Source organism: Lepisosteus oculatus, chromosome 11, assembly GCF_040954835.1.
Source record: "Lepisosteus oculatus isolate fLepOcu1 chromosome 11, fLepOcu1.hap2, whole genome shotgun sequence".
Taxonomy (NCBI): Eukaryota; Metazoa; Chordata; class Actinopteri; order Semionotiformes; family Lepisosteidae; genus Lepisosteus; species Lepisosteus oculatus.
The window spans coordinates 8,788,178-8,811,995 of NC_090706.1; the positions used below are offsets into that span (position 1 = coordinate 8,788,178).

Consider the following 23,818-nt stretch of genomic DNA (forward strand, 5'->3'; position numbering starts at 1 on the left):
TTGTAGTTTCCTCATTTTAGCTTTAATTTAACAGTTTAACAGCTTCTCCATGCTTTCCGGGCTCTGGTGATTTTAAGCCACCTAGAAAGCTATCAGACATACTGTACCAACTGATCTGGACAATTTCGGAAAGCAATTAAAAAAGCAAAGAGACTTTCAGGAAATATATTTCAAAGAGCAGACTTTAATTCTAGAAAGCTTGTTATCTAGTTATCTAGCTAAATCTAGCTTCTTACAACTATGTAGTGCACCAGGAAGAGCCTTTTTTAGAATATACTTTTTTTGACTCCACGTTGCAAAAATACACATAATGTCCACCATTTTCTAACTGCTTCTCCCAGTTGAGGGCCATAGGGGAGCTGGTATCTATCCCAGCAAACAATGGGCACAAGGCACTCCACACCCTGGATGGGATGTCGGTCCATCACAGGGCAGAAACACAGACATGCACACACACAGTACTCACACCAGGGCTAATTTCCCAGAAGCGAATTCACCTCTCAACATGTCTTTGGAATGTGGGAGACATTTTGAGTACGCGGAGGAAACCCATGCAAACAGGGAGTGAACATACAAACTCCATGCAGAGAGCGATCCCAGCTCTGGGACTGAAGGACAGGCTCTGGCTCCTCTGTGACCCTGCATTGACAGATGCAGCTAGAAAATGGATGGATGGCCTGTGGGGGCCAGGGACTAACTGCCCAACAAGGACACCTGGCGTGGCTCGGTGGTCTAGGGGTATGATTCTCGCTTTGGGCGCAAATTGGGTTCAAATCATCGACAAGCCTTTGAGTGCAGTTTTGGGCGGAGCGGTGGCTCTGTGGCTAAGGCTTTGCGCTGGTGGCTGGAAGGTTGCTGGTTCGTATCCCACGGCCGGCAGAGGAATCCTACTCCGTTCGGGCCCCTGAGCAAGGCCCTTAACCCCAACTGCTCCAGAGGTGCCGTATAAATGGCTGACTCTGTGCTCTGACCCCCCAGCTTCTCTCCCTGTCTGTGTGTCTCATGTTGGGGTATGCGAGAAGACAAATTCCTAATACAAGAAATTGTACATGTATATGGCCAATAAAGTGATCTTAACTCTTGCTTCTTTCATTAAATGGGCAGATGAAAATATCAGACCAGTTACCTACTAGCAACCCAGCATTTGTTAAAAATGCAAAATCTTAGGTTTAAGTGAGAATCTGAAATTAAATTAAATTCTATCCACAAACTCTATTTATTCCAATGCTTAAGGCAATCTTTAAGTGTGAGTTCCTCGTTTTGCTTTCCACACAAACATTATTTATAGTTTTTTTGTATTTTTTGGTAATCATACAGTATTTCTACCCTACATAGTCGATGCTTAACATTCATGTGTGTTAAAGACAGCACTGATTGAATAAATGTGCATTTACGGTGTTATCACAATACTAAACACTGAAATCATTTGGGGAATTGGCTCTACAGCCCAGATGACGGACAAAAAAATGTGACATTTTGATGAATGTTTGCCGGGGAACAGGAAACACTTCCTTCTGTGATGGCTAAAGAAGTAATGACTTTTGTTTAGAGACAAAAAAGCTGTTTATCTTTACAAATTAAGCTTAATCTCCCTAATGAATGTAAACCTGTTTTGACTCTTCTCTTTATTTGGATTATTGGGTTTTCAGCTGATTAATGGACTCAGGTATACATAATCATTGACTTTCTTTTAGATTGTTACCATTTCTTACAATTACCTTGGGAGAAGCCTGTTTTCAGTATGTTTTCTCTTCATTCTTTGCCAGACCCACTTTGTGGTTAATTTCACAGTTCCTGAATTTGTAGTTGCAATTCTTTTGGATTTAGGGCATACATACTGTAGTAGCATTGTTAGCAAACAGCAAGTAATTTAAAATGGTTTTAATCTGTCTTTCATAGTGTCTGTGAAGCAGTTATAGGGATATTGGATCTCTGTGCTTATCATCTACTGTGCTTTCTGAAAGCTGATTTTATTACAGTCTATGTGTAATTGTTTTATAAGGTAAGATCGCTTTATTGGCCATATACAATTTCCTTGTATTAGGAATTTGTCTTTTCACATACCACAACTTGCTCTCCATGAGAGAGGCAGACAGGGAGAGAAGCTTGGGGTCAGAGTACAGAGTTGGCCATTTATACAGCACCCCTGGAGCAGTTGGGGTCAAGGGCCTTGCTCAGGGGCCCAACAGAGTAGGATTCCTCTGCCAGCTGCAGGATACAAACCGGCAACCTTCAGCCACCAGCGCAGAGCCTTAGCCACAGAGCCACCACACCACCCTTAGTACTTATTACTCTTGAGGTAATGCTTTGTGTACCTTTGGCTCTGGCCCAAAACCTCCCCGAATTCAGTCATCAAAATTCCAATATGCTGATGGCACACAATTTGTGCCTTGACAAAAATGGATCTCCAGAAAACTTTCTACAAATTTCTCAGATTTACTGAGGCATATCAGAAAGTGGGACTTAGACTTAACACTTGGAAAACCAAAGTTCTCCATCAACAAATTCGATACAAACACACGTCCCACTGCCATCGATTCAGGGTCACAATGAGAATCCAAAGAATGTAGAGCACTTCCAATAGCTTGGGAGTTATCTTTCACAGGGGCCCGATATTCACCAAATAAAACCTGCATTGCCTGAAATGTCAGCATCAGCACTAAACCTGAACTGTGCAGTCATCAATCCGACTCTAACACACGAGGTTGAAAAAAAATGGACAACAGAAGAGAAACAATTAAAACGACTGGAATCTTATCAGCGACACCGCCTGCAGAAGATTTTGTATAGCACGTGAAAGGAGAGATGCTCCAGCATCAGGCATCACAAACACTGAAGCTCAGGACAATCTGCAATCAGCTCTGTTGAGTTGGTCATGTTGATTTCAGCTTCCCCCAGAAGACTCTCTTCCCCCAGCCAAGACAAATGTCAAAGTAATGGAATGGAACTCTGTCTTTTTTTTAACATGTTTAAACTGGCATTTCTATATGTTTCATGATAGCTTATAGGCTTATAGTCTGTTGTGCATGCTTTTTTTAAATCTGATTTGTTCGTCTTACAGATGGTAAGCATTGCTGCCCCACAGCACTGGGTTCAGTTCCTGGGGTGCTATCTATGTGAAATTTGTGTGTTCTCCCTGTTTTTGTGTGGGTTTCCTCTGGGTGCTCCAGTTTCCTCCCATGGTCCAAAAACCTACTGGTATGTTAATTGGTTTCTGGAAAAATTGTGTCTGGTGTGAATGTGTGTGTGTCTGTGCCTCCAGTATGTAGCCCTACACGGGACTGGTGTCCTGTCCAGGGTGTACCCTGCCTTAGGTCCATTGCTTGCCCCCATACCCCTGAAGTAACACTTTTTACAAAGAGTGCTTTATAAAATGAAGTTGATAACTATCTCTTGTAGTGGACTTCAAGATGGTAGTCCTTGGTGGTTTGATTAGATCTCCTGGCTGTGGACTGCAGATGTAGCACCTTGCAGTAAGAGTAACGACCAGTCTTCAGCATTACAAGACTTCGGCTTCTGAGATGCAAAAGAGCTCACTGCAGGTCAGCAACCACAAAGGAGAGTGAAAGGTTAACACACAGCTAGCTGACAGATCCAGTAATCCATAAGCATCACTCTACACAGCTGGGGTGGTTACACAGACATAAACCAAACAGCCTCCAAAACACATTCTGTACGCAATCTGATGTTGGAAACAGAAGGACGGGGGAATAAAAATCGCAATAATAATTAAACCACATAAAAAAAAACACCAGTTCCAGGGTCCATTGGAACATATTTGCACATGGCCTCGATTTCTTGGCTGCTACATCAGGACTGCACACTGTGCTGTTAACTTCAGTCCACTAGCAGAATCACAACAAAATAACAGATATGGGTCTTTGCATTCTTCTTCTTCTTCTGCATAATTGTTTTAAAACAAGCAATGGAGCGAGCAACCAAATGTATTTAAATACTCAATCAATCCACTTTGTATAGCATTGGGATACTCTGTGTCTGTGCTGCAGAATGCTTTTGCCCAGGTTTCATCCCACTGGAGAATTGTTTTTGAATTTGGCAGTAGCGTGCGGGTTGGGAAGGGGGGGGGGTGCAGATTGTCAGGATGCAGAGGAATTGCTGTGGGTCGAGGAGCCAGATGCTCTCATGGGTGCCTTGTTGGTTGAATATGTACAGCTTAGGAAACTCTGAGAAGGAGATGGCTTTGTTTCATGACACAAGGTGCAGCACGTACCGTAGTGCCATTCTTGCTGAGGAATGTCTCTACTGAACCTCCAAATGCCCTGTTAGTTCAATGACAGGAGAAACGGCAATTGTTGTGCTTAACTGTGTGCTGAATGGGCAATGTGAGAAATGAGAGGCAAATAAGAGTGTGTTGTCATCTTTGCATCACTGCTTAAGACCTTACAAATGAAGTTTGGTTTGCCATAACAGTGACATTCAATTTGGTTAAACCTGATAATATTAGAATGTGAAAAAATGTCCAGATCCCTCAGCTTTGCAGCAGACAGTGTGTTTTGGCAGGTCTTCCTTGGTTTACTCCATTGTCAATATAGTGATGCTCATTATCTTCAAATTGTTTGAGTGCTTCAAACAAAGGTCACAGTAAGTAACTGGGACCCGTTTTAATCCAAACTGTCATTCCTAATCAGATTAGAATTAAATGCTGTCGCCTCATTCACACTAAAGGTGGAACGACTTTAAAACACTACAGGTATGACTTGTTGCTTAATGACAGCACCAGAAGTACACTCCACTTTGCTGTTCAGTGTACATTTGGCTTGTTGCATTAAGAAGCGGAGCTACTGTAGGTGGCAGCTCTGTTACACGAATCAGACTCTTCACCTTCGTTCGGTTTCCAGAGGCGAAATGTCCCTTGAACAGCTGGGCTGAGAGGCAAAGGATGCTGGGCATTGAAGTCCAGATCCCCTTGGGTCCATAGCGACCAAGGACTCGGTCACTCAGTTGAAGGAAACTACAATTCCCACGGTTCATGAAAGACTAGAAACGAGAAAAAAATGAAAGAAAACTACGGAGTCCCGGATGCTGTTGACAAGCAGCACGTCTAGTGGAAGGTAAGCTCAGGCAAAACAGCAGTGGTGGGCAGATACCTAGCTAGTCGGAATTGCGGAGAGTGTAACGTTGCTTGTCGTCTTTTCTCTTTATTGTAATTCGTTAGGGCAGCATTAGAATTTAAGATAATCGTGCACTTGGAACAATATTCCACTGTCGCTTGCTGTTGTCTTTTGCTGTTCTTTTTGTATTTTTGTTTTTGTTAATGTAATAGCGAGACCGAGGTTTGGTCAAATGTAGTGGCAGCTTGAGGGGATACTAGCGAAGGGGAAGGGAGAGAGAGAGGCAGAGAGGGAGGAGGGGGGGGGGGAGAGAGAGAGAGAGAGGTATGTCCACCCGCGGACTGTGATGTGAAAATGCTGTCTGTAAAGGTTGCCAGTGCTGCCGAGAGCTCGATGAATCAGCCGATAAAGGGAAAAGAGGAAATTCAGCAAAATATCGCCACAGCAACTGTAGAAGAAGACGACGATACGAATTCGGTGCAACCCGGTGAGTGGTGCATCTCTTCTGCCTGTGTACATAACGAATATTTGCATAGTTTTCAATTGGAGCCAGATGGGGTGGCGTGTATTTCATGAGCAGTAGTATTTTGTAGGAATTTTAACCTCGTCGCTGCCATTCATAGATTATGAAACTCATGCAGTAACACGCCGTGCAAATACGTCTGCATTCTAAGGTTGGTCTGCGTTTCGTTTTCTTATTTCTGATCGATTTTCACGAAGGACATCGATTCATCTCCAAATTTAAGAGCGATTTGTGCATGTCCCAGGGCTTTGTAATTTTTTTTGCACGTTTTTGACTAATACAACGAAACGTACTGTAGATTTTGCCTTCTCGTTATTTCACTCTTTAACAGTCAAGGGAAAACGAGGAAAAATGTTGGTAGAAACAACATTAGTCGAATTTTGCGGACCCCCAACCAGATGTCTATTGAATTATGTAATTTCCGAATTAAAAAAACTGTTGCATTGATCGTGGCAAATCTGTGTTAACGGTAATAGAGAAAAATAATATATATATATTAGGTTTATTTACAACCTTTCGGAATCTTTCAGATCTGTGTATTTTACCTTAATATTACTAGTTACGACGATCAGACATTGATGATCTAACGACAAACAATCGAAATTAAACGATCTGATGTTTTTTCGGTCAGCTCCGTTTGAGTGACAGCTGTCGGAGATGGCATTTGTCCACTAGTTGGCGAAGTAATTATACCATTGCGTTTAAAATGTCACACTTGTTTAGTGTAACCTAGTCTCATCTTTGGCAGCACAGGGACGGCAGTGGCAGTCACGCTCGGAGAAGGCATGTCTCTGTTGTGACAGGTCTGTGTTATTCATAACTACAGAGCGCGTAATACCGAGCGCGTCCGGCACGCTTTGCGGAAAGCATGGTGTTCAACAGCACAGTTGTTATGACGACGTAATTATTTTCATAAACAATTCGCTTGCTGCAGACAAAGGGTATACTGGTCAGTGCTTACTGTGCATTAACGCAGCCGTGTGCATGATATAAACGTAAATACACAGTGAAAATAACCGGCATCACCGTGGGAACGCAAAGCTGTGGATTAGTATTTGCCTAGAGCGTCTATCTGTCCATTTTAATACGGATATTTTGGTATACATAAAGGGGACTCGTGTGCAGGTGTTACTAGTTAGCACCGTAAGAGCAAGAGAGTGTGACACTGTAGTTTGGTTTGAGAGAGATGAACCGGATTTCCCCCTCGGTTTGACAAGATGGTTTGGAGCTCACATTTTCAACAGCGTCATCATGCAGGAGTGGAACTGAGCCATTCCTTGGTGTTCCATTTGTACAAGAGTGGCTCCGATTAAGCGAACTAATGAAGAACCCATCTGTCGCGGGGACTCGTTTGGTTCACTGATTCAGTCATTTGTGCAATAAGAAATCAAAATTTGTAGGGTTGTTCACTGTTGGGAGTTCATTGGTGGCAGAATTCAGATTCTGAGAGCGACTTCGAAGTGACTCAACTGGTGCAAGACGCTGAACATCAGGATTCGCCTGAGAGATTTCAGTGCCTTCAGTAAGGTTCTCCAGCTAGCACTGTGGGATCTCAGTGTGACAAGATGACGTGACAGTGAGCGTTCTCCAGGGTTTGGCCAATTGATCTTCATCTCAGCTGTTTTAGCACAAGGGTTGTGCTGTAGCATCGAGTGGAGATGACTCAGAACTGGCAGTCCCAAATTGGAAGAACAATTAATTGCCTGTTTTATTTTGTCTGTTGTTTGTTGTTGTTCAATGAGAAAAACTCCAGGCCTGTTGTATTGAATTTGTTCCATATGCCAATGAGAGTCTGCCTGTTGCTGGGTTGTTTGTCACTGAGCACAGCTGAATTGGCGGAAATGAGGTGGAGGAAGCTTATTGATGGTGCACATGGATCAAGTGCAGCAGGCGTTTCTTGCAGGGTGAAGACTATCATGGGACATTTCCTTCCCCAGCACAGCCAGCTTTGTGGAAAAAACAAAACACAAGCACAAACTGTTTCAGAGGCTAGAATGGCCCTAGAACTGCTGTCTGTTCAGGGTCTGTTTCTGAATAGTTCACTTAATTGGTCCTTATTACCACTGTTTCTGGGTCTTTTATCATTGAGGGTTGTACGTTACTTATAGAAGCTTGTGGACTTTCCAGGGCCTGGAGTGAATATCACTGTGGTAAGGGATTACTCTAGTTCTCTGATATTAAAATGCTCTCTGTAAAAATATTTCTGTTCTAGGAAAGTTGATGTTGATCTTGCTTGAGCTTGGGCGCAAGGTTTAAGCGAACAAGTGCTGTAGGAGAGTAGGCTGTGTGAGATGATTCATGGTCTAGTAAATGTGAGGTTCTGAATGTCATGCCTGATAAGGATTGCAAATCAGGAGTCCAGCTGGGACTCTTACCATGCCCTTTGTACATACTTTAAAGGAGTACTTGACATTGTTTGCAGTTTTATTTATTACTCCTTCTATAAAAAACATTTAATGGGGTTTCTCAATATTTTGTTTTCTGTTTTGATTTAAAAAAAACTTAACTCTTCCAGCAGAAAAAAATAAATGTGTTCTCTGATCAAGCCTGTCAGGCGTGGTGTCATGTCAACCAAACGTGCAATCATTCAGCTGACGCTCAGAAGCTGTTTGGCATAGATGGCGCTTTATTGTAGTAAATAGAAATGCAAGCGGAAACAGCAGGCTATCACTTTTAGTACATGCTGCAATTTATTGAACAAGCAGGGAATTAGATAACAGTGTGAACTGCTTTTTTAATGTTGAATAAATATCCTCGGTGCTTAAATAAATGATGAGAATAAAATATTCTGAAACATTATCCTCAAAGCACTTTGTTGTAATCTTGGTCCATTAACCTGGAACTTTAAGTAACAAATGGTAGTGTTTTACGAAATGAAATATATCAGTAGAACATAATTTAATTTAATTTAATTTAATAAAAAAAACGAGTACTTCTGATTTACTGTAGAAATGTTTGACTTTTATCAGCAAGTCATTGATGCATTGTTTCAGGGATTGCTGACACATTTTTGCCTATTGAAAGTATGCACTCTAACTGCTGCACGACAATGTTGTGAGATAGAATTATTTTATACAGTGGATCTGACAGACCGAGTATTAATGCTGCTGTCTAGCTCTAAACAAAGAAGAGTTTAATGCAAGTTGATTATTATATAGTAGATTCACTGGCCAAAACACGAAATAGAATTCATTCACAAAGATTATGATTCATGAAGCTTTCTGTCTTGAGCTGGTAAATAGTGCATTCACAGTTTCAGTACGTAATATTTCCATTGGTAAATGAACAGAATGAATTGCACTACACAGAGCTTGCTGCCTAGACGTTGCTACATAGATTGCAACGAACTTGTGGGCACATGCTTGCTGTACATACACAAGAAGTCACAGATACTGCATATGTAACGTAACCACACAAAGCAACCAGATGTATGAAGCTCTGTCGCTACAGTGTAACACACCCCTCACAAACTGGTTCAAGGAACAGAACCTGTTGGAACTGTAAGATTATTAATTGTTTCGTTTTTGAATTGCACAGCTGGTCAATTTAGAACTGGCATCTGCTTCGTTAAGTTTTGGCCCATAGCAATGACTCCTGTACTGCTTCAGGAGAATGAGCACGGTAGATGTGCTCCACCGATGCAGCCATCAATGGAGCCTTTTATCTTTTGACGTGTTTCAAGCTTCACAGTGCCCAAATAGAGAGTGTGCACCTACTGGAGGAGAAGGACGTTCCCCTGTTCATGTGACACAAGCATGTTGCCCACCAAGAAGTTGCACGAGTTGCTGTTTCACAAGGAGAGTGTCTTAGTAGTCCCTGTACCCGGCAGTGCTCTCACAGCTATGTGCCTCCGCTTGGGAAATCCCACTTCACAGTTTGCTAGTGACTAGACCCAGGATCGACATCTGGGCCATGGATCTCGACGGGAAAGTGCCGTTAATGGTTGAGCCGCTTGGCAACCAAGATTTAAAAATCGCCATTTTTTTCTAATCTTCATCACCCTGAGGCTCTGCTGCATCCACATCCCCACTACTAACAATGAAGAGGCGGAGATGCAGTACGAGTCCTGCACATACTTGTCTGGACACATGCTTCTTTATGCACACCTTTTCTCTATTTCACCTTTTCTGTGGCCTGAAATCTGCATGAGACTCAATCTCTCTTCCAGATGGGTGTCTTTGCTGGTTGGGCTACTGAAGAATCCGTGCATGAGATCTTTTAACGAGCTTGAGTTGTGCATTTAGCGTTGGTTTAACTTGTAAAAAAGGTTAGTGCATTACTATTAAACTTTTACCAGATATTTTCCCTTTCATTCATGTTTCAGCATCCCAGGATCTGAATTAAATTAGAGGAAATCTGGGCTCGGCAGTTGGGTGTCATTCTTGTTCTTGAGTAAGATGGCACAGTTTCACATTACCCCCCCCCAAAATTAGGCATGTGTTAATCCAGATGTTAATGTTAGTAAAGAAGGTGGAGCCTCATCTTCAGTAGGGCCACATTCACCGATTTAACAGCTTATTATGCTTCTATAGGCTCACTCTCTGGAAGGCATGAGTCAAGGTTAAGGTTGTAGGAATAAAAAAAAACTGTTTTATGAGGAGTTAGCATACTGGTGGTCTAGCTGAAATAGATCTGTTTTTTCAGCAATGCATGCATGCACTTTTTCACTGCTCCTGCAGACTCTGTGTAAGGGATACCACATGAGCATGTAGAAATAATCCTTCTTCCACATCCATATACACATAAAGCTAGCAGTAATTTTCCCAGGATATCAAGTAGACCCACACATCTGCTGTAGTTTCTGATGCGGAACCAGCCTGCAGGAACAGTGGTGCTTTTTATTGTTTCCGCTGAGTTTTTTTTTCCTCCTGTGTGCTGCAGAAGTGAAAATAGGCTATTAAAAAGCTTGGTAGCTTAGAAAAGTATCTTGACATGCCATGGGTTTTGGAATGGATTTATTGACATGCGCAAGCGAAGCAGGGAAGAATCAGAGCACAGAGCGCCACAGATTGCTGCACCAGGAGGCAAAAGGGTTAATGAGCTTCTGAGCTCCCTGGTACGTCGAGGGGTTCAGGCTGGGAGGAAGAAGGGGCTGGGCTTTCTGGTCGTGTCCCTTATGGGTTTGCCCTTGTCAGGAAATGACAGCTGCCCCCTCACTGCCCAGCTCAGACTCATGGGAAGGAGCGGGGGTGGATGGGTTGTGGGGGGTAGACTTCTGGTGTTGGGAGAGTGACTTTGCTGTGTTTGTTTCATTAAAAAAAGCGAGTGTCTGGCACTGTGTTAATCACAGAGTTATATTTAGTGGGGATCTGTAGGAGTCTTGTAGGGTTGCACTGCCAGTAACAGTGGAAATGCGGTCCTGGCTTGTATTCTTTATTCTTGTCCAGATGGGCTGAGGGCTCCAGTCGAAATTAATGGCGAGGCTTAGCCCAAGGGATTGGGGAGGACTGCGGACTAGATTATGTTGCTTCAGTAATTGCCAGAATGTGGGCCTGCCTCAATCATACTTTCTGAGTTCATTCCATTTTTTCTAATTCATTTGTGCTAGTGTGCCTGCTTGTGTATGCTTAGGTGTGTTTTTGTGCCTGTTTAGCGGTGCTATAGTTGTGTTTGCCTCGCTGTTTGTTTGTGCAGCATGTGTGTGTTGGCTTTCATTAAAGCCTGCAGCTGTCTGTAAATGACTGGGGCTCATCATGCTACACTTAGTAAAACAATCTTCTCCAAAAGCCTCTAAAACAGTACCCCATTACTTGAGAAACTGATCTGAGCTGGTCTTTTTTAAGTCTTTGGCAGTTTTTTGTGTGGGTCCTTATGTGACTGTTTTCTCACCCTTTTGGGAATTCTGCCCCCATTCTTCAGTAAAAAAAGCGACTTTCTCTAACTGTATGTCTACAATGAATGTTTGAACAGAGCCATCCTCAGAAAGCTTTTAAAAAGCAGTTTAGTAGGAGTCATAATTGATCACTTACCCTTTGCCTCATGCACAGTGAGTAAAATATGAAATGTGAAGCATTATCCTATTCACATTTAAGAGGTGCAGTTATTAAACAAATGACAGTAGAGCCTAACAGTTAAAAACTATGACTGGAACAAAGATTCAGAAGAGGTAGTACAAGGTGGCTAGTTATACTGCCTAATGTTTGGTAGGTTGCTAAATAAGGGAATTCTGTAAACTTCGCAAATGTAATAGGGAAATCTTGTGTCTTAGGGCTTTTTTGTTTTCTAGAGCAATGTGTGTTTAAAAAAGCAAATCTTTTTTGTCATCTAGAGTTGTGAGTGAAATTAATTTGTTGTTGGGTGTTTTCATCTTATGCCATTCTTTCAGCCTTTTCTTTCTCCGTCTCATTTTGCAGCTCTGCGTTGTTATAGCAGTTCCGCTTTGACTTTGTGGGCCATAAATTTCCCAAAGGATAGGTTCTGCAGCAATAATGAAGAAGGAGAAGTGTCCGCTGAACTAGATCAGCTTGACCTGAGCTGGTCCAATGCACACAGTGCCATCTGTTTTTCAATGAGGCTTTTGTGAATAATCAGGACATGGATCACACCAAGACTTGATTCCATGCCTTCAAGCTCCAATAATGCTTTTCTCATTGTTGATCATTTTCACTGAGACTCATTTCATTGTTTTTGCTCCCAGCCATCTGATCTCCAATCCATCAAGCGTTCTCTGACTCTCTGTGTTGCAGGTCATCACTCAGACTGATTGCAGATCCCCTGTGCCTTTTGGTTCCTTTCAGGCATTTTGGACACAGCTTTTCAAATGATCCAGTTCAACCAGGCGACAGAACGTTGGTACTATGTTAAAGAGGGTGGTATACTCTCAGCAGAGGTTAACCTATATAAAGAACTGAACTGGACTTTGTGGACTGAGCTGCTTCCTGTAGTGCACTTCTGCAGTGGACGATAACACCCCATGCCACACAGACCAGTGCAGGGGTTTGTGGATCATAAGAAAAAAAATTATCTGCAGTAGCACACCCGACAGATAGGCAGTCACATCTGAATAGGACAGCGAGGAAAGCTGGCAGGGGTGATTGGACATGAGACCCGAGATTCGACACACCTAATGGGCAATCCTGGTCCTGACCATCGAGCGAAATGACCCAGAACCAGCTCATGTCTAGTCTGGGCCAGATTGCCCAACTGGTATTCTGAGCAAGCAGATTTACTGGTTGAGCCACCTGGGAGCCTCGTATGTTGATCTGTACCTTGAGGACCTTGCAGAGGGCTGGAGTGGCTCAGTGCGATTAGTTTGACTTGCTTACTGGGTGGTGTAGTCCACAATGAACGGCTCCCGCAACTGAAGTGTGCATGCTACAATGTGGCTGGTTCGCATCGTTTTGGCAGGAGGTGTGTGATCAATTAATTAATGAGCGTCAGCTCACATTTTCGATATGCCTGCTGCAGTGAACCTGTGAGGTCTCTTACTCTGTGTGTTAGCATTGCTAAAATGGCGTGAGAGGCTCCCGTGCCCTTTATGAAGAGTGAACGGGAATGGCAAAACATTCTCTTCCCCCGACCGTGGGGGACTGGCTGAGTTACGAGAGTGGCCCTAGAGGAGTCTGTGTGTGCCCCAGGGTAGGTTGGCTGCTCTGTATGTGACAAGTTTGACGGCAGGCTTCAGCAGCTGGTTTGGCAACGCAGATCACCATGGCGACCTTTATTAAAAGGAAGCCTAGCAGGCGATCGCAGTGCGGGAGCTGATTGGTCGGCGCAGCCTGTGCTGTGGCAGTGAGCTCAGCAGGGCTTTTTTAAATCGCGCTTCAGACAGGAAGCAGGCAGGGACCATTTCGTAATCAAAAGAATCTGGTCGCTTCTCCACTTTCTGCTGCTTTTCTTTTTAATTATTGCACTGCTCCTTCTCTTTGCCTTGCGCAGTGTTACCCAGAACTCTGCTGACTGGCCCAGCGAGAATAACTCGGGCTTTGCACAACAGCTCAGCTGTCTGAAACGGTTGTGATGCGCGGTCTCATGGTATTCCACGCTGTAACCTGGCAAACTTGCCACTGATGCTATTCAAACCCGCCACCTTCCACACTGCAGGCCGGCATTATTTCTGACCTCTGATTTGCTCAAGCTACTGCTCACCTCTCCCTTTTTTTTCCCCTTCCTCTAGAGATGATGTCAGATATCTATTCTCAGCTGATGAAAGGCATTGCTCATCCTGTCGCCCATGGCTTTAGTGCAGCCTGCCAGCCCCTAACTCTCACAGCAGCACATAATAAAGGGGTGTGAAGTAAGCCAGCAAGGTCACCCTGTAGGTTATGTGTGGGGGAGTGCTGCCCCCTGCTTGCCGGTGTCCCTAGAGCTCAGGCTGTATTGACAGGTACAAATCATTGGTATTCAATGCAAGGCCACAGAGCCCAGCTCTCCCCCTCTCTCCTCTCTCCTCTCTCTCTCAGTTTCTTTTCTTTTTTTTCATCCCTTGCAGAGGGAGTTTCTATTGAAGCTGACTGCGGATAGAAGCTTTAGTGGCCTCTGACCTCAATTTCTCTTTCCTGAGCGAGCGCGGGGCCACGAAACCAAGGGAAGTTGGCTCATTAGCTCTGGCTGGCAAGCTGCAGGTGTAGCGTACCTGCCGGCCTGCTGCACACGCTCTAACGAGGAAAGATTTAACGAGCAGCCGGGATCTGCTCATGTTTTCTTTTTGGGGGGTTTTGCTGTGTGCTTCAGGGGGAAAGAGTTGGGGGGGCGGGTGGGGGGTTGCAGGGCTTTCTAATTCACATTAGTGGCTCTGTTTCTGAACCCCAACCCTCTCTGCTGTGTGAAGAAGGAAACCGAATTCACATCTGCTAAGTCTGACCATGTTACCGGTTTACAAACAGGGCGGAAAAGGCAGGCTCTGTGAATGCCCCTATGGTCTTTGAGTAAAACCTGAGCTTTAATCATGAGGCTTAACACTTCACTCTGTGTATTCAGCTTGAGAAATTCTTTTGTCGCTTATCTGCAACATTGTGATTCCAAAATCCTTACCGGACAGAAGCTCCTTTTCAGTCCACTGTCCTAGCACAGCCATTCATCTTCCAGCTGTGTGCAAACATGGGAACATCAAAGATAAATCAGAAGTGTCCTTACTTTAAGTTCTGTGATCTTCAAAGGCCTTCTAACTTACATTCTGTTCTCCCATTGTTTCACTCAGGTAATACAGTTAATGAAATTCCAGTTTAGATGCTGCGCTGAAGTTGTGTGAAATGGAAGTAGTTTTTTTATCTAGCCCAAGTCCAATCAAAATTACATGAAGACTGGCACAGAAGTGCCATTTCCTGCTGCTAAAATCTTCAGGCGTGAATGGATGATAAAAATGGATAGAGAAATCATTGACCATGCTCGAAAAATTGAATACCAAGACACCTTCTAGCCTTCGCTAAAGAAATATATATTTTTTCTTTACAGCAAGGTAGAAATTGCATTTTAAGCTGAATCGCGAAAGGCCTCACCAAGCTTGCTTTTGTGCAGTACCTATCAGATTTCAGGCAGCCCTGTCTTTTAGAGTGAAAAGAGAATTTGGCTAGGTGTTGCAAAATCCTCCAAATTCACATGTGGGTCATGGTGCCAAGATCACAGAGAACCAAGATGCAATGTGTCTATTCTGACTATTGTATTAAAAGGAGAAAGTTTCTAGTCTAACCTTATCTTCTTTACCTTAGAGCATACTGTATATATTGTATCATATCACCAAGAGACCGTGGGAAGGGGTCTCCAATATCTTTATTGGGCTGATTAAACTTTGTTAAACTCCTGTATGGTAAAATGATCTTTGATCATCAAAAGCCCTTTTTTATGCTACTTGATCTTTTTCTAACACTTTTTTGTTGTACTTCTTCTGGACAGGAAAAGAAATGGCTTGATTGTTTTAGGTTCATTTGGGCTTTGTCCATGCACATTCCTTTTTGGGGCTTTTTAAGAAAATACAGGCAAACTTTTAAGTATAGTATCCATACATTATGCTGCAAAGTATTCTTATATTCAATAAAAATCAATTGTAGCCTAGTAGCTTTGAAATAGGAGCAGACACCAAGCCTTGAGTTTTATCTAATCCCTTGAGACTTCATGATCATGTGGGTTTCTTAATTTTTCCCTAAGCTGCATATAATGTGATGATAATCAATAGCTAAATAAACTGCTCACAGGTTAAATGATTGCGCACCTTTTTAAAAACAGTTTAAAGTGGCATAATAAAATACAATTAAATTTTCTTCAATAGGTCATGGAAGTATGGAACAAGCTATCAAATTACGATTTTGAAGCTAGTACCCTGGCTTTTTTCAAAAAGTGATCAGTTAGCAGCTAACTTCTAAATGGGCAGCATCAGTGGAATGGCCTCCTTTCATCTGAAATTGTTCTTACAAATGAGGAGTCCATTCAGGTGTAAATCTGTGGTGCTCCTTACTGTAACCATTCATTTTCGGTGTCATTTATCCGTTTATACTCTATACACAGTAATTCATATTATTACATGCGTCATCTTGCTCTGTTCATAAACACGCCTCATGCAACCCTTTCTAACCAAGGTAATAGTTACGATCGGCAAGGTGTCTAGATGATCTGATTGATGGAAACAGTTGATTTTTCCCCGCTGTAGCTTAAATTATTAAAAACATCAGAATGAGGCTGAATTACTAAACGTTGGAAACTTTTTCTTCCTTCTTCTCTAAGAGGCTTATTTCAGTCAGAGGGCCTGGGCAGAAACCCAAATTCAATCTTGCATGATTCTGCAAATCTAAAAAAGAAATATATTGATGTAACAGGTTGATAGATGAGATTTACAAGCTGTTTTAAAAATGGAGCCCTGAATGCTAAATCAATAAACATGCTCAAGGCATAAACTAAACAGTCAAAGAAGGATGCTAACAAACGAGAAAATATACTGTATATTGTATATGCATGCATGTTAGTGTTCAGATATATGCATGTGATAAAATAGACCTGTTTCCTATCCCTTTGAATCAGGACTGCCCACAGGCTAGGGCCTACCTTATGAATGAAAGTTCCAGTATCCTTGATAAGCAATTTAATGGTATTTTGATTGCTCACTAGTCAAATCATTAAACCAGACTGTGCAATATCTACAGTGTCTGAGATGCTTGATGTTTTAATAAATCTTTGTATCTTTTGGCACTAACCCCACAGTGCAAATCTAGCTTTTTCCTGCCTTCTTATTTTTGATTGTTGCATTCCACTACAACTGTCCTCAAGGAGAAGCTTATAAATAATTCTTTAGGCCATGTTTCGTTTCAACCCCTGGGAGAAGCCGCCCTCCCACTCAGACAGTCCATACACATAACACAACAGATGGAGGTTTGTGTGTGTCTCTGTAGTTGTGTGTGTAGTTGAGAAAGTGTGAGGGGGTGTATGTTTATAGAGCAAAGAAAGATTTTCTCTCTTAGGTGCATCATCAGCGTCCACATAATAACTTGTCGTGCGTTCTCAGCTTTAAAAGCGTCTGGCGACATGTAGATCAGTTTTTGGACAATCTGAAGAGAAACCCTGAAGACTGTTTGAAGTGTGAGTGTCCTCTTGCTCAAACATAACTTAAAATACATCGTAACGATGCAAGCTCTTTTTTATAAGATCAAACTTAACGTAACAGATCCCTCAAACACACAAACGGAAACACTGATACCCAACATAATCACCAGTGAATAACAGTTCATTGTACTTCCATGAAAAAAAAAAGTGAATTCACTGTATTTGTATTGGACAGGGTTTTTTGACATTATTTGCATACATTTCTAGCTAATTATTTCAACAGTTGTCATCGTGAACAATACCACAGAGGGATGCGTGAGAAAGCTTAAAGATAGATATACTTGACTAAAGCAAACATTTAGATGTGCATGCACACACACACACTCCTCCTCACACTCTGACTTGAAGGTGTCTGTCCTGTGCTTCTGAATTGCTGGGCTGTGATTGGTTGACAGGTTGTCAGGGGAGGCGAGGGAGGGAGTCTGCTGTGTGTGAAATAATGATTTACCTTGAAATACTGCAAGGAAGAAAAAGGAAAGAAAATCTCCTGCCTGCGTGTCTGCTCTGTCTTAGCAGACCCTGTGGCAGTCAGAGGAAGAAACAGCAACTTCTGCCTCGCTTCTTCTCATGCGCACAAAGAGCTGCACCGCACGGTTGTTGGAGAAAGACTGGCAAACGCAAAACTTCGGCCTGGCCCTTGGCTGGGCTTCATAATTTCAAGAGGTTGTTTCTGCAGTGAGGTGCAATGGTTAGATATTCTAAAACCTTGGGCTCATAAATGCAGTTAATTATTGCTAATTGACCAGGTGATCTGGGACTTTGATGTTTAGTTTGTCAGGTCTTCTCTTGTCAGAAGTGAAGTGCTTTGCATCCAGAACAGCAGTGCAGATGGATGAAAAGTGTTCTGCCTGGGGGCACTGTGTATTCCTACTGTGCGGAATAAGTCTGCAGTTTATAGGTAAAGGTTATGTGGTCGGGATTAAGACACAAAATCCTATCCCCATGCTTAACTTCAAGTTACTTCTGCATTGCAGTCGAGGCACTGCTCTGTTTTTCTTCACCTCTTTCATCTGCGAGGTGGTAAGGAGATGTACTGTATAATATAATTGTGTGTATTAATCAGGAAATTGAAACAGGAACGGCACACTTTTTTTTTTTAATTGGAACAAAACGATTTTGCTCCATGTCCCATTATGAGCCAAACAGAAATAAAGTGCTGAACCCCTGTAGCTACTGCCATTGTTAGAGGACGGTTCTGCTTCATTATTTTAAACCATTGCATGATGAGGTTGTCGCCAAATGTGTCAAACACATCAGCAGTGCTCTACTGACACCGGGCCTACCAGCTAATTACACACTGTCCATGAAAGAGCCTGAATAATACAGGTCAGACAGTAACTTTGGCCTCCTGCATTGTCATCATATCAAAGCATATCTGATACCAACGACCACCATTCAGAATCCACTAAACTGGAAATGCGAAACATTTAGGCTTCTCAAGTGATAGCACCTGTTGCCTGTCACTTGAAGAAGATTAATAACCATGTTCATTTTCTTACAATTCTTTTTCTGTTTGCCGTAGAAACTCTGAAGCGGATTAACAGAATTGTTTTATGCTGTACTGAATGTGTCTTATTTTCCATGCCAAAGGACTGCTCAGTCTTTATTGACAGATGTCGGGCAGGGGCAGTTCTTTGAAGAACACTGCGTGAATAGTTTCAGATTTTCTTTGCTAGAATTGTGACAAATAAAACAACAGGATCAAAGGCGGAAATTAACACAGAGCATACTATAGACAAAAGCAAGAACAAATGGACGTCCGTGGCTATGTCTTGGAAGTAACAAGTGTGCGGTCCATGCAGAAGAAAAGTTAATGCTTTGAATCTGACTTTGTTTATCTGTGTGAAATGGCCATTATCAAAAGCTACATTTAGTCATTGTGTTGAATTAGGGGAGAACAATGAGGTGTGAACTGATGGATTTACAGGACCTGGGCCTGCTCCTGACAGGCATCTGTTTCATATTATGTTCTAACACAAAATGCAGGGAAATTAATTTCTCACTTTTTGCAGGAAATTATTTTGACTACTGCTTTGTTGAAATCTGTTAACTGTCAAAAAAATGGTGCCGTTTTAAAGGCGTGATTTAAGAAGCCCTGCAGCAATTAGCAAGTAGTCAAAAGTCTCCCCGTACGTCACTAATAAGCCTTGTGTTGGAGTCTTGACATTTTTAAACTGCTTTATGTATTATTTGTAATAAGATATATATTTTTGTAACGAGAAGACTTGCTCAGAATATGAAAAGAAATTCAACAGCAATACGTCTATTGCTTTTTTCATGTGCCCACTTAAAAGTTTCAGATAATATTGTGTAATAAGGCAACCAATTGCAATTCCATATTAGTGTCTTCAGCTTTGGTCCATGTGTCATACTAGAAGGAAACAGCTGTAAGACTTAAAGATGACCTTATATGAGGTTTTACAGGACAACCAGCGCCACACATGCACAGCTTCTGTTATTGTTCGTTTCTGGTGGAAGATGGCTTATCCCACATTCACTGTATCTACATGTTTTTCTCAGTGATAGTTTGCTGCAGATGTTATTTGGTGTATTCCTGTCCAGATGCTTTTGTTCATCACTGAACGTGGTATAAATCATGCCTCTTGCACTCCTGCTACAAAGGACTACAGCTACAAAGCTATTATCAAATCGTTTGGCAAGAGAACAGTGTATGGTCACAGGAAAACGCTAAGTGCTTTTAAAATTGTTAGTTCTGTGGAAGAGTTGGGCAAAACACCACAGTTTATGTATTTTTCGTTAACCATATCATGTTACAGAACCTCATTAGATTACAATGTATGTCTTAGAGCAAAAATGTAGGAATATAAGTCCTGCTTTTTTGGTACAATTCAGAGCCCAATAAACTTTTGCTTCAGTGATGTGTAATTAGACACGCCTCTGTTGTGACCTGCTAGCTAATTAAAAGTGACAAGCTGATGAATAAGAAAGAGGAAATCTACTGTTGTGGGTGCATGAGATCTGAGGAGCATACAGAAGGGCTTGGGGGAAATTGGTTTATTAAGTAATTATTAAATGTAATCACTGGCTAATTGTAATCTGTTTATGCCCATTAGTCTATTTGTGGCATGTATACGATTTAGAAATGTTTTATGTCATTGATGAGCAAGTCTCATTAGTCTGTAATTCATCTTTAATGTATATTAATACTGAATTATTGAAAGAAAGTGTTATTGAATGTTCTTCTTTGACTGTCCAAACTATGAGAGTGTTTGCCTCACTGCTTAAAGCACTGCTTATGAAACTCTTTTTTACGCTACAAAAGTGGGTCTTAGTACAATATTTCATCCCTTGTTACTTTATTTGCTTTATATACTTTTTTGCTTACTTTGGTTGTCATACTTGGTTATCGAAAACAGGAATGGTTTTGCAGGCATAGTGGAACTTTCTCATTATGATGAGAAATCTTCATATTAACTGAAGATGGGTCTCCAACACGTGTGCTCTAACAGTCCTGCAATACACTTCTGAACAAGCACAGATATTTTTGATTGTGTCGCCTTATCTTCTTAAATGTTGACGGTGTATCCCTGCACAGTTGGATTGTTTGGTTGTGTATTTGGGTACACGTGGGGAGAATACCCAGCAGGAACTTTCAACATCATTACATTGCTGCCTCTCCATAATCTGTCTGGCACCTGAAGTCAAGAAGACAGTTTGAATGATCGTGAATAGACAATAACATTTAACTTTTATTAATGCCAATTTTGTTCTCTTCTGGTATTTTGCACTGGTTTCTGTGTTAAACTCACTCTTTGATACCATTGTACACCACAGTGTCCGCACAGCATTGGCACATCTTTAGGATACTGTGCATGTGCTCGGGCTTCTGGACAGCAGTGCCACCTGTGGCCTTACTGTATAGGAGTGAGAACGTACCTTTCAGGTCCGACTTCAGAAAGCAGGTTTTGCTCGCCAGCTGCCGGACTTTCAATCCTGAGAAAACATAAGTCTATAGGAAATAGGAGCAGTCAGTGTTTCGCTTATTCACTCATCAATGGCTAACAGAACTTGCAGATTTCAATCCATCCATCTGTTTTCTAACCACTTTGTCCAGGGTTGAGGTGGAGCTGAAGCCTAGCCCAACAAGCAACAGACACAAAGCAGGGCACACTCTGGATGGCACACACAGACACAAACACACTCACATCAGGGCGAGGCAGTAATGTTAACCTCTTCGTCACCATGTCACTCACTTGCAGTTTCTTCCCTTAAAAATGAGAAATCCGGCAATACATATTACAATTCTACATATGAAATCACGGCCTTCATCTAAATGTGACACCGTATTCAAAGATGTGCCGGCCTTTTTCACGAATGATGAGTTAACAAAACATAACTTTACTCCCAGTCTGGTCTTCCATCCGTCCAGATGGTAAATGCTTTTTCAATTTCTTCGATATTTCAATCCTGAGGAGTGTGGGACACGTGTGCACTTGTGCCTGTTGACTCTTTGTGCACTTGTGCCTGTTCCATGTGCAACACTGGCCGCGATTGTCTGCTTACTTTTTCTCATTGCCCTCTCGGTTGACTCTTTAACATCCACTCACCTGACCACCGAGGCACGGGACTCTCTGTGTGCAATCTCATCTCACACTCCTACTTTGTTATCCAAGCTCATCCCATCTCCTGCCGTATTCGCACAACTTTTCACTCATCTTCTGCCCAGAGGCCATGCTTGTAATTCATTTATTACAGCACAAATGATAAAAAAGCAGAAGAACGGAATGTGCAGTACTCAAGAGAGCACTGACATCACACGTGCATTTTAATGTGAAAAATCCCCAACTGAACGTCTGGTTGGGTTGGAGAGGCTCGTGGTGCGCTAGGGAAAAGCGTGATCGAGACGAGACGACGAACAGTGTCACTGCCAAGAGTTACCGCAGGCAGAACCGTGCGTGAGCAAGTTGGGAAGACTGGCGTTCATTTTGGAAGACGTGCGAGTGAGTTCTGTGGTTGGCGAGGGAAACCTGTACACTGTATTGACATGTGCCCTTGCACATTTTATACAGGTCTGTAGCTTTTAAACAGCCAACAACAGTTAGTGGCCTGGAAAACATAACTCAGACCAATTTAGGAAAATTGCCTGTTTAAAGCATTTACAGTTTAGGTGGAAGACATACTGTACCAGCTTGAGTCATGAATCGGTATAATCGTGTTAAGTAAGAGAAAAAGGAAAATGCAGCTATTATACACATACAGTACGCCTTTAAACTCAAGAGTATCTGAACCTATGGTATGGGTTACCACAGACCACGATTGTTGACAGGTCCTGTAGAAACACAAGAACAAAGGCAACGCTGAAGGTTATTTTAGTAATCGAATGCCTTTAATGTGGATTTCTTCTGTTGTTTACAGTGATGTAGGATAGAAGCTATAGAAGCTGTACTCCTAAGGCATTAGAAGACAGTCTCAGGACATTAGAGCAGAAGTCCAGCTCCCCTTTTGAAAGTGTCTTTACATGGGCTTTCTTTCATCTCCACTGTCTGGCTGAATTTACTGTTTTTTGCACTCTTTGATAAACTGTAGCTTCTGGATAGCAAATGACCGTCACTCATGTTCACATCACAGCAAACTGGAGCCTGTCCTGCATCACAGAACGTAAGGCTTCACTACACCCTGGGTGGGTGATGCCAGTTCCTCTCAGGGCACACACACACAGCGACCAGTTTAGAGATGCCAGCTTGTCTTTGGGAGGTGGGAGGAACCTGGAATATCTGGAGAAAAACCCACAAGTTCACACAGAGAAGATGCCCCAGATTCCACATGGAAGGCACCCCCAGGATACTCAAACCCAAGGGTCACGAGCTGCATTGCTGACCATTCCATCACGTGTCTAGCATTTTGCTTTAGCATCTGAGGCTTGCATCTTTACTGAGGTTTTTTTTTCCCAAGAGATCCCTGATAATAGTAGTCCTGTCCTGTACAAAATCAAAGGACCTCCTAGTGCTGTCACTCTTCTCTTCCCAAAATGCTGCATTTTCTCTGGGAAAAAAAACTAAAACTTTTGCCTGAGTCAGCCTTACATTGTGTCACACAGTGAAGAGCACACCTCGTAGCTCCACTTACTGGTAGCGCTGTGGCTGTGCCTCTGTCATTTCTTCAGGCTCTGCTGAACTTGCATTAGAAGAATACAGAATGTAATAGGGGACTCGCAGTCGAGTATGATATGGTTCACTTTATAATGTGACTATGAATAACACTGCCACTTTAAGGGTGCAGCACCAAGCATTCAAATGGTTACCCATGTTTTTAACCCCCTACAGACTGCTTTTGCTGATACAGTCCGGAATCTCTGCCTTTGCTAGATTGCTGGTTGCCATGGGAACTGCCATGGGAGATTGTGTGTGTGTGTGTGTTGGGGGGGCTTCAGGCTTTTGGTGGCGATGGTGTGTGTTGGCAGGGGGTGGTGTGTGGGGGGGGGAGTTGTGATGGAGGAGGCCTGCTCAACACATTTCTACAGAGGATGAATTTTTCATGACTCACCTCTGAAGATAGACCAGGAGTGACAAACCAGACAAATTCAGGTTCTTGTGGTGGTCAGAGTGTAAAACCTCAACAATATTCAGATTTTTGGTACTATAACTTAAACTATAAAGTGATTACTTTAAACTTTTGTTGAGTCAAGATGTATGTACTGTATTAGTGACTTAGATGATTGTTTCACTTTTTGACA

General features: G+C 42.4%; 1 protein-coding gene across 6 annotated transcripts in view; it reads left to right on the plus strand.

Moving 5' to 3' along the window:
* The first annotated feature begins 5,083 nt into the window (after nt 1-5,083).
* ahdc1 (AT hook, DNA binding motif, containing 1) overlaps nt 5,084-23,818 on the plus strand; it is a 92,689-nt gene continuing 73,954 nt past the window's right edge. For 2 of the 6 annotated variants that reach the window (XM_015348745.2, XM_015348744.2), the window contains exon 1: nt 5,084-5,559. In XM_015348745.2, the coding sequence (XP_015204231.2) occupies nt 5,427-5,559 (133 nt within the window). In that variant the 5' untranslated portion in view covers nt 5,084-5,426. Of the gene's footprint in view, nt 5,560-5,704; nt 5,747-6,378; nt 6,399-23,818 lie in introns of those variants that run through there. The other 4 variants (XM_015348748.2, XM_015348749.2, XM_069195538.1 and 1 more) reach the window with 4 other exon arrangements.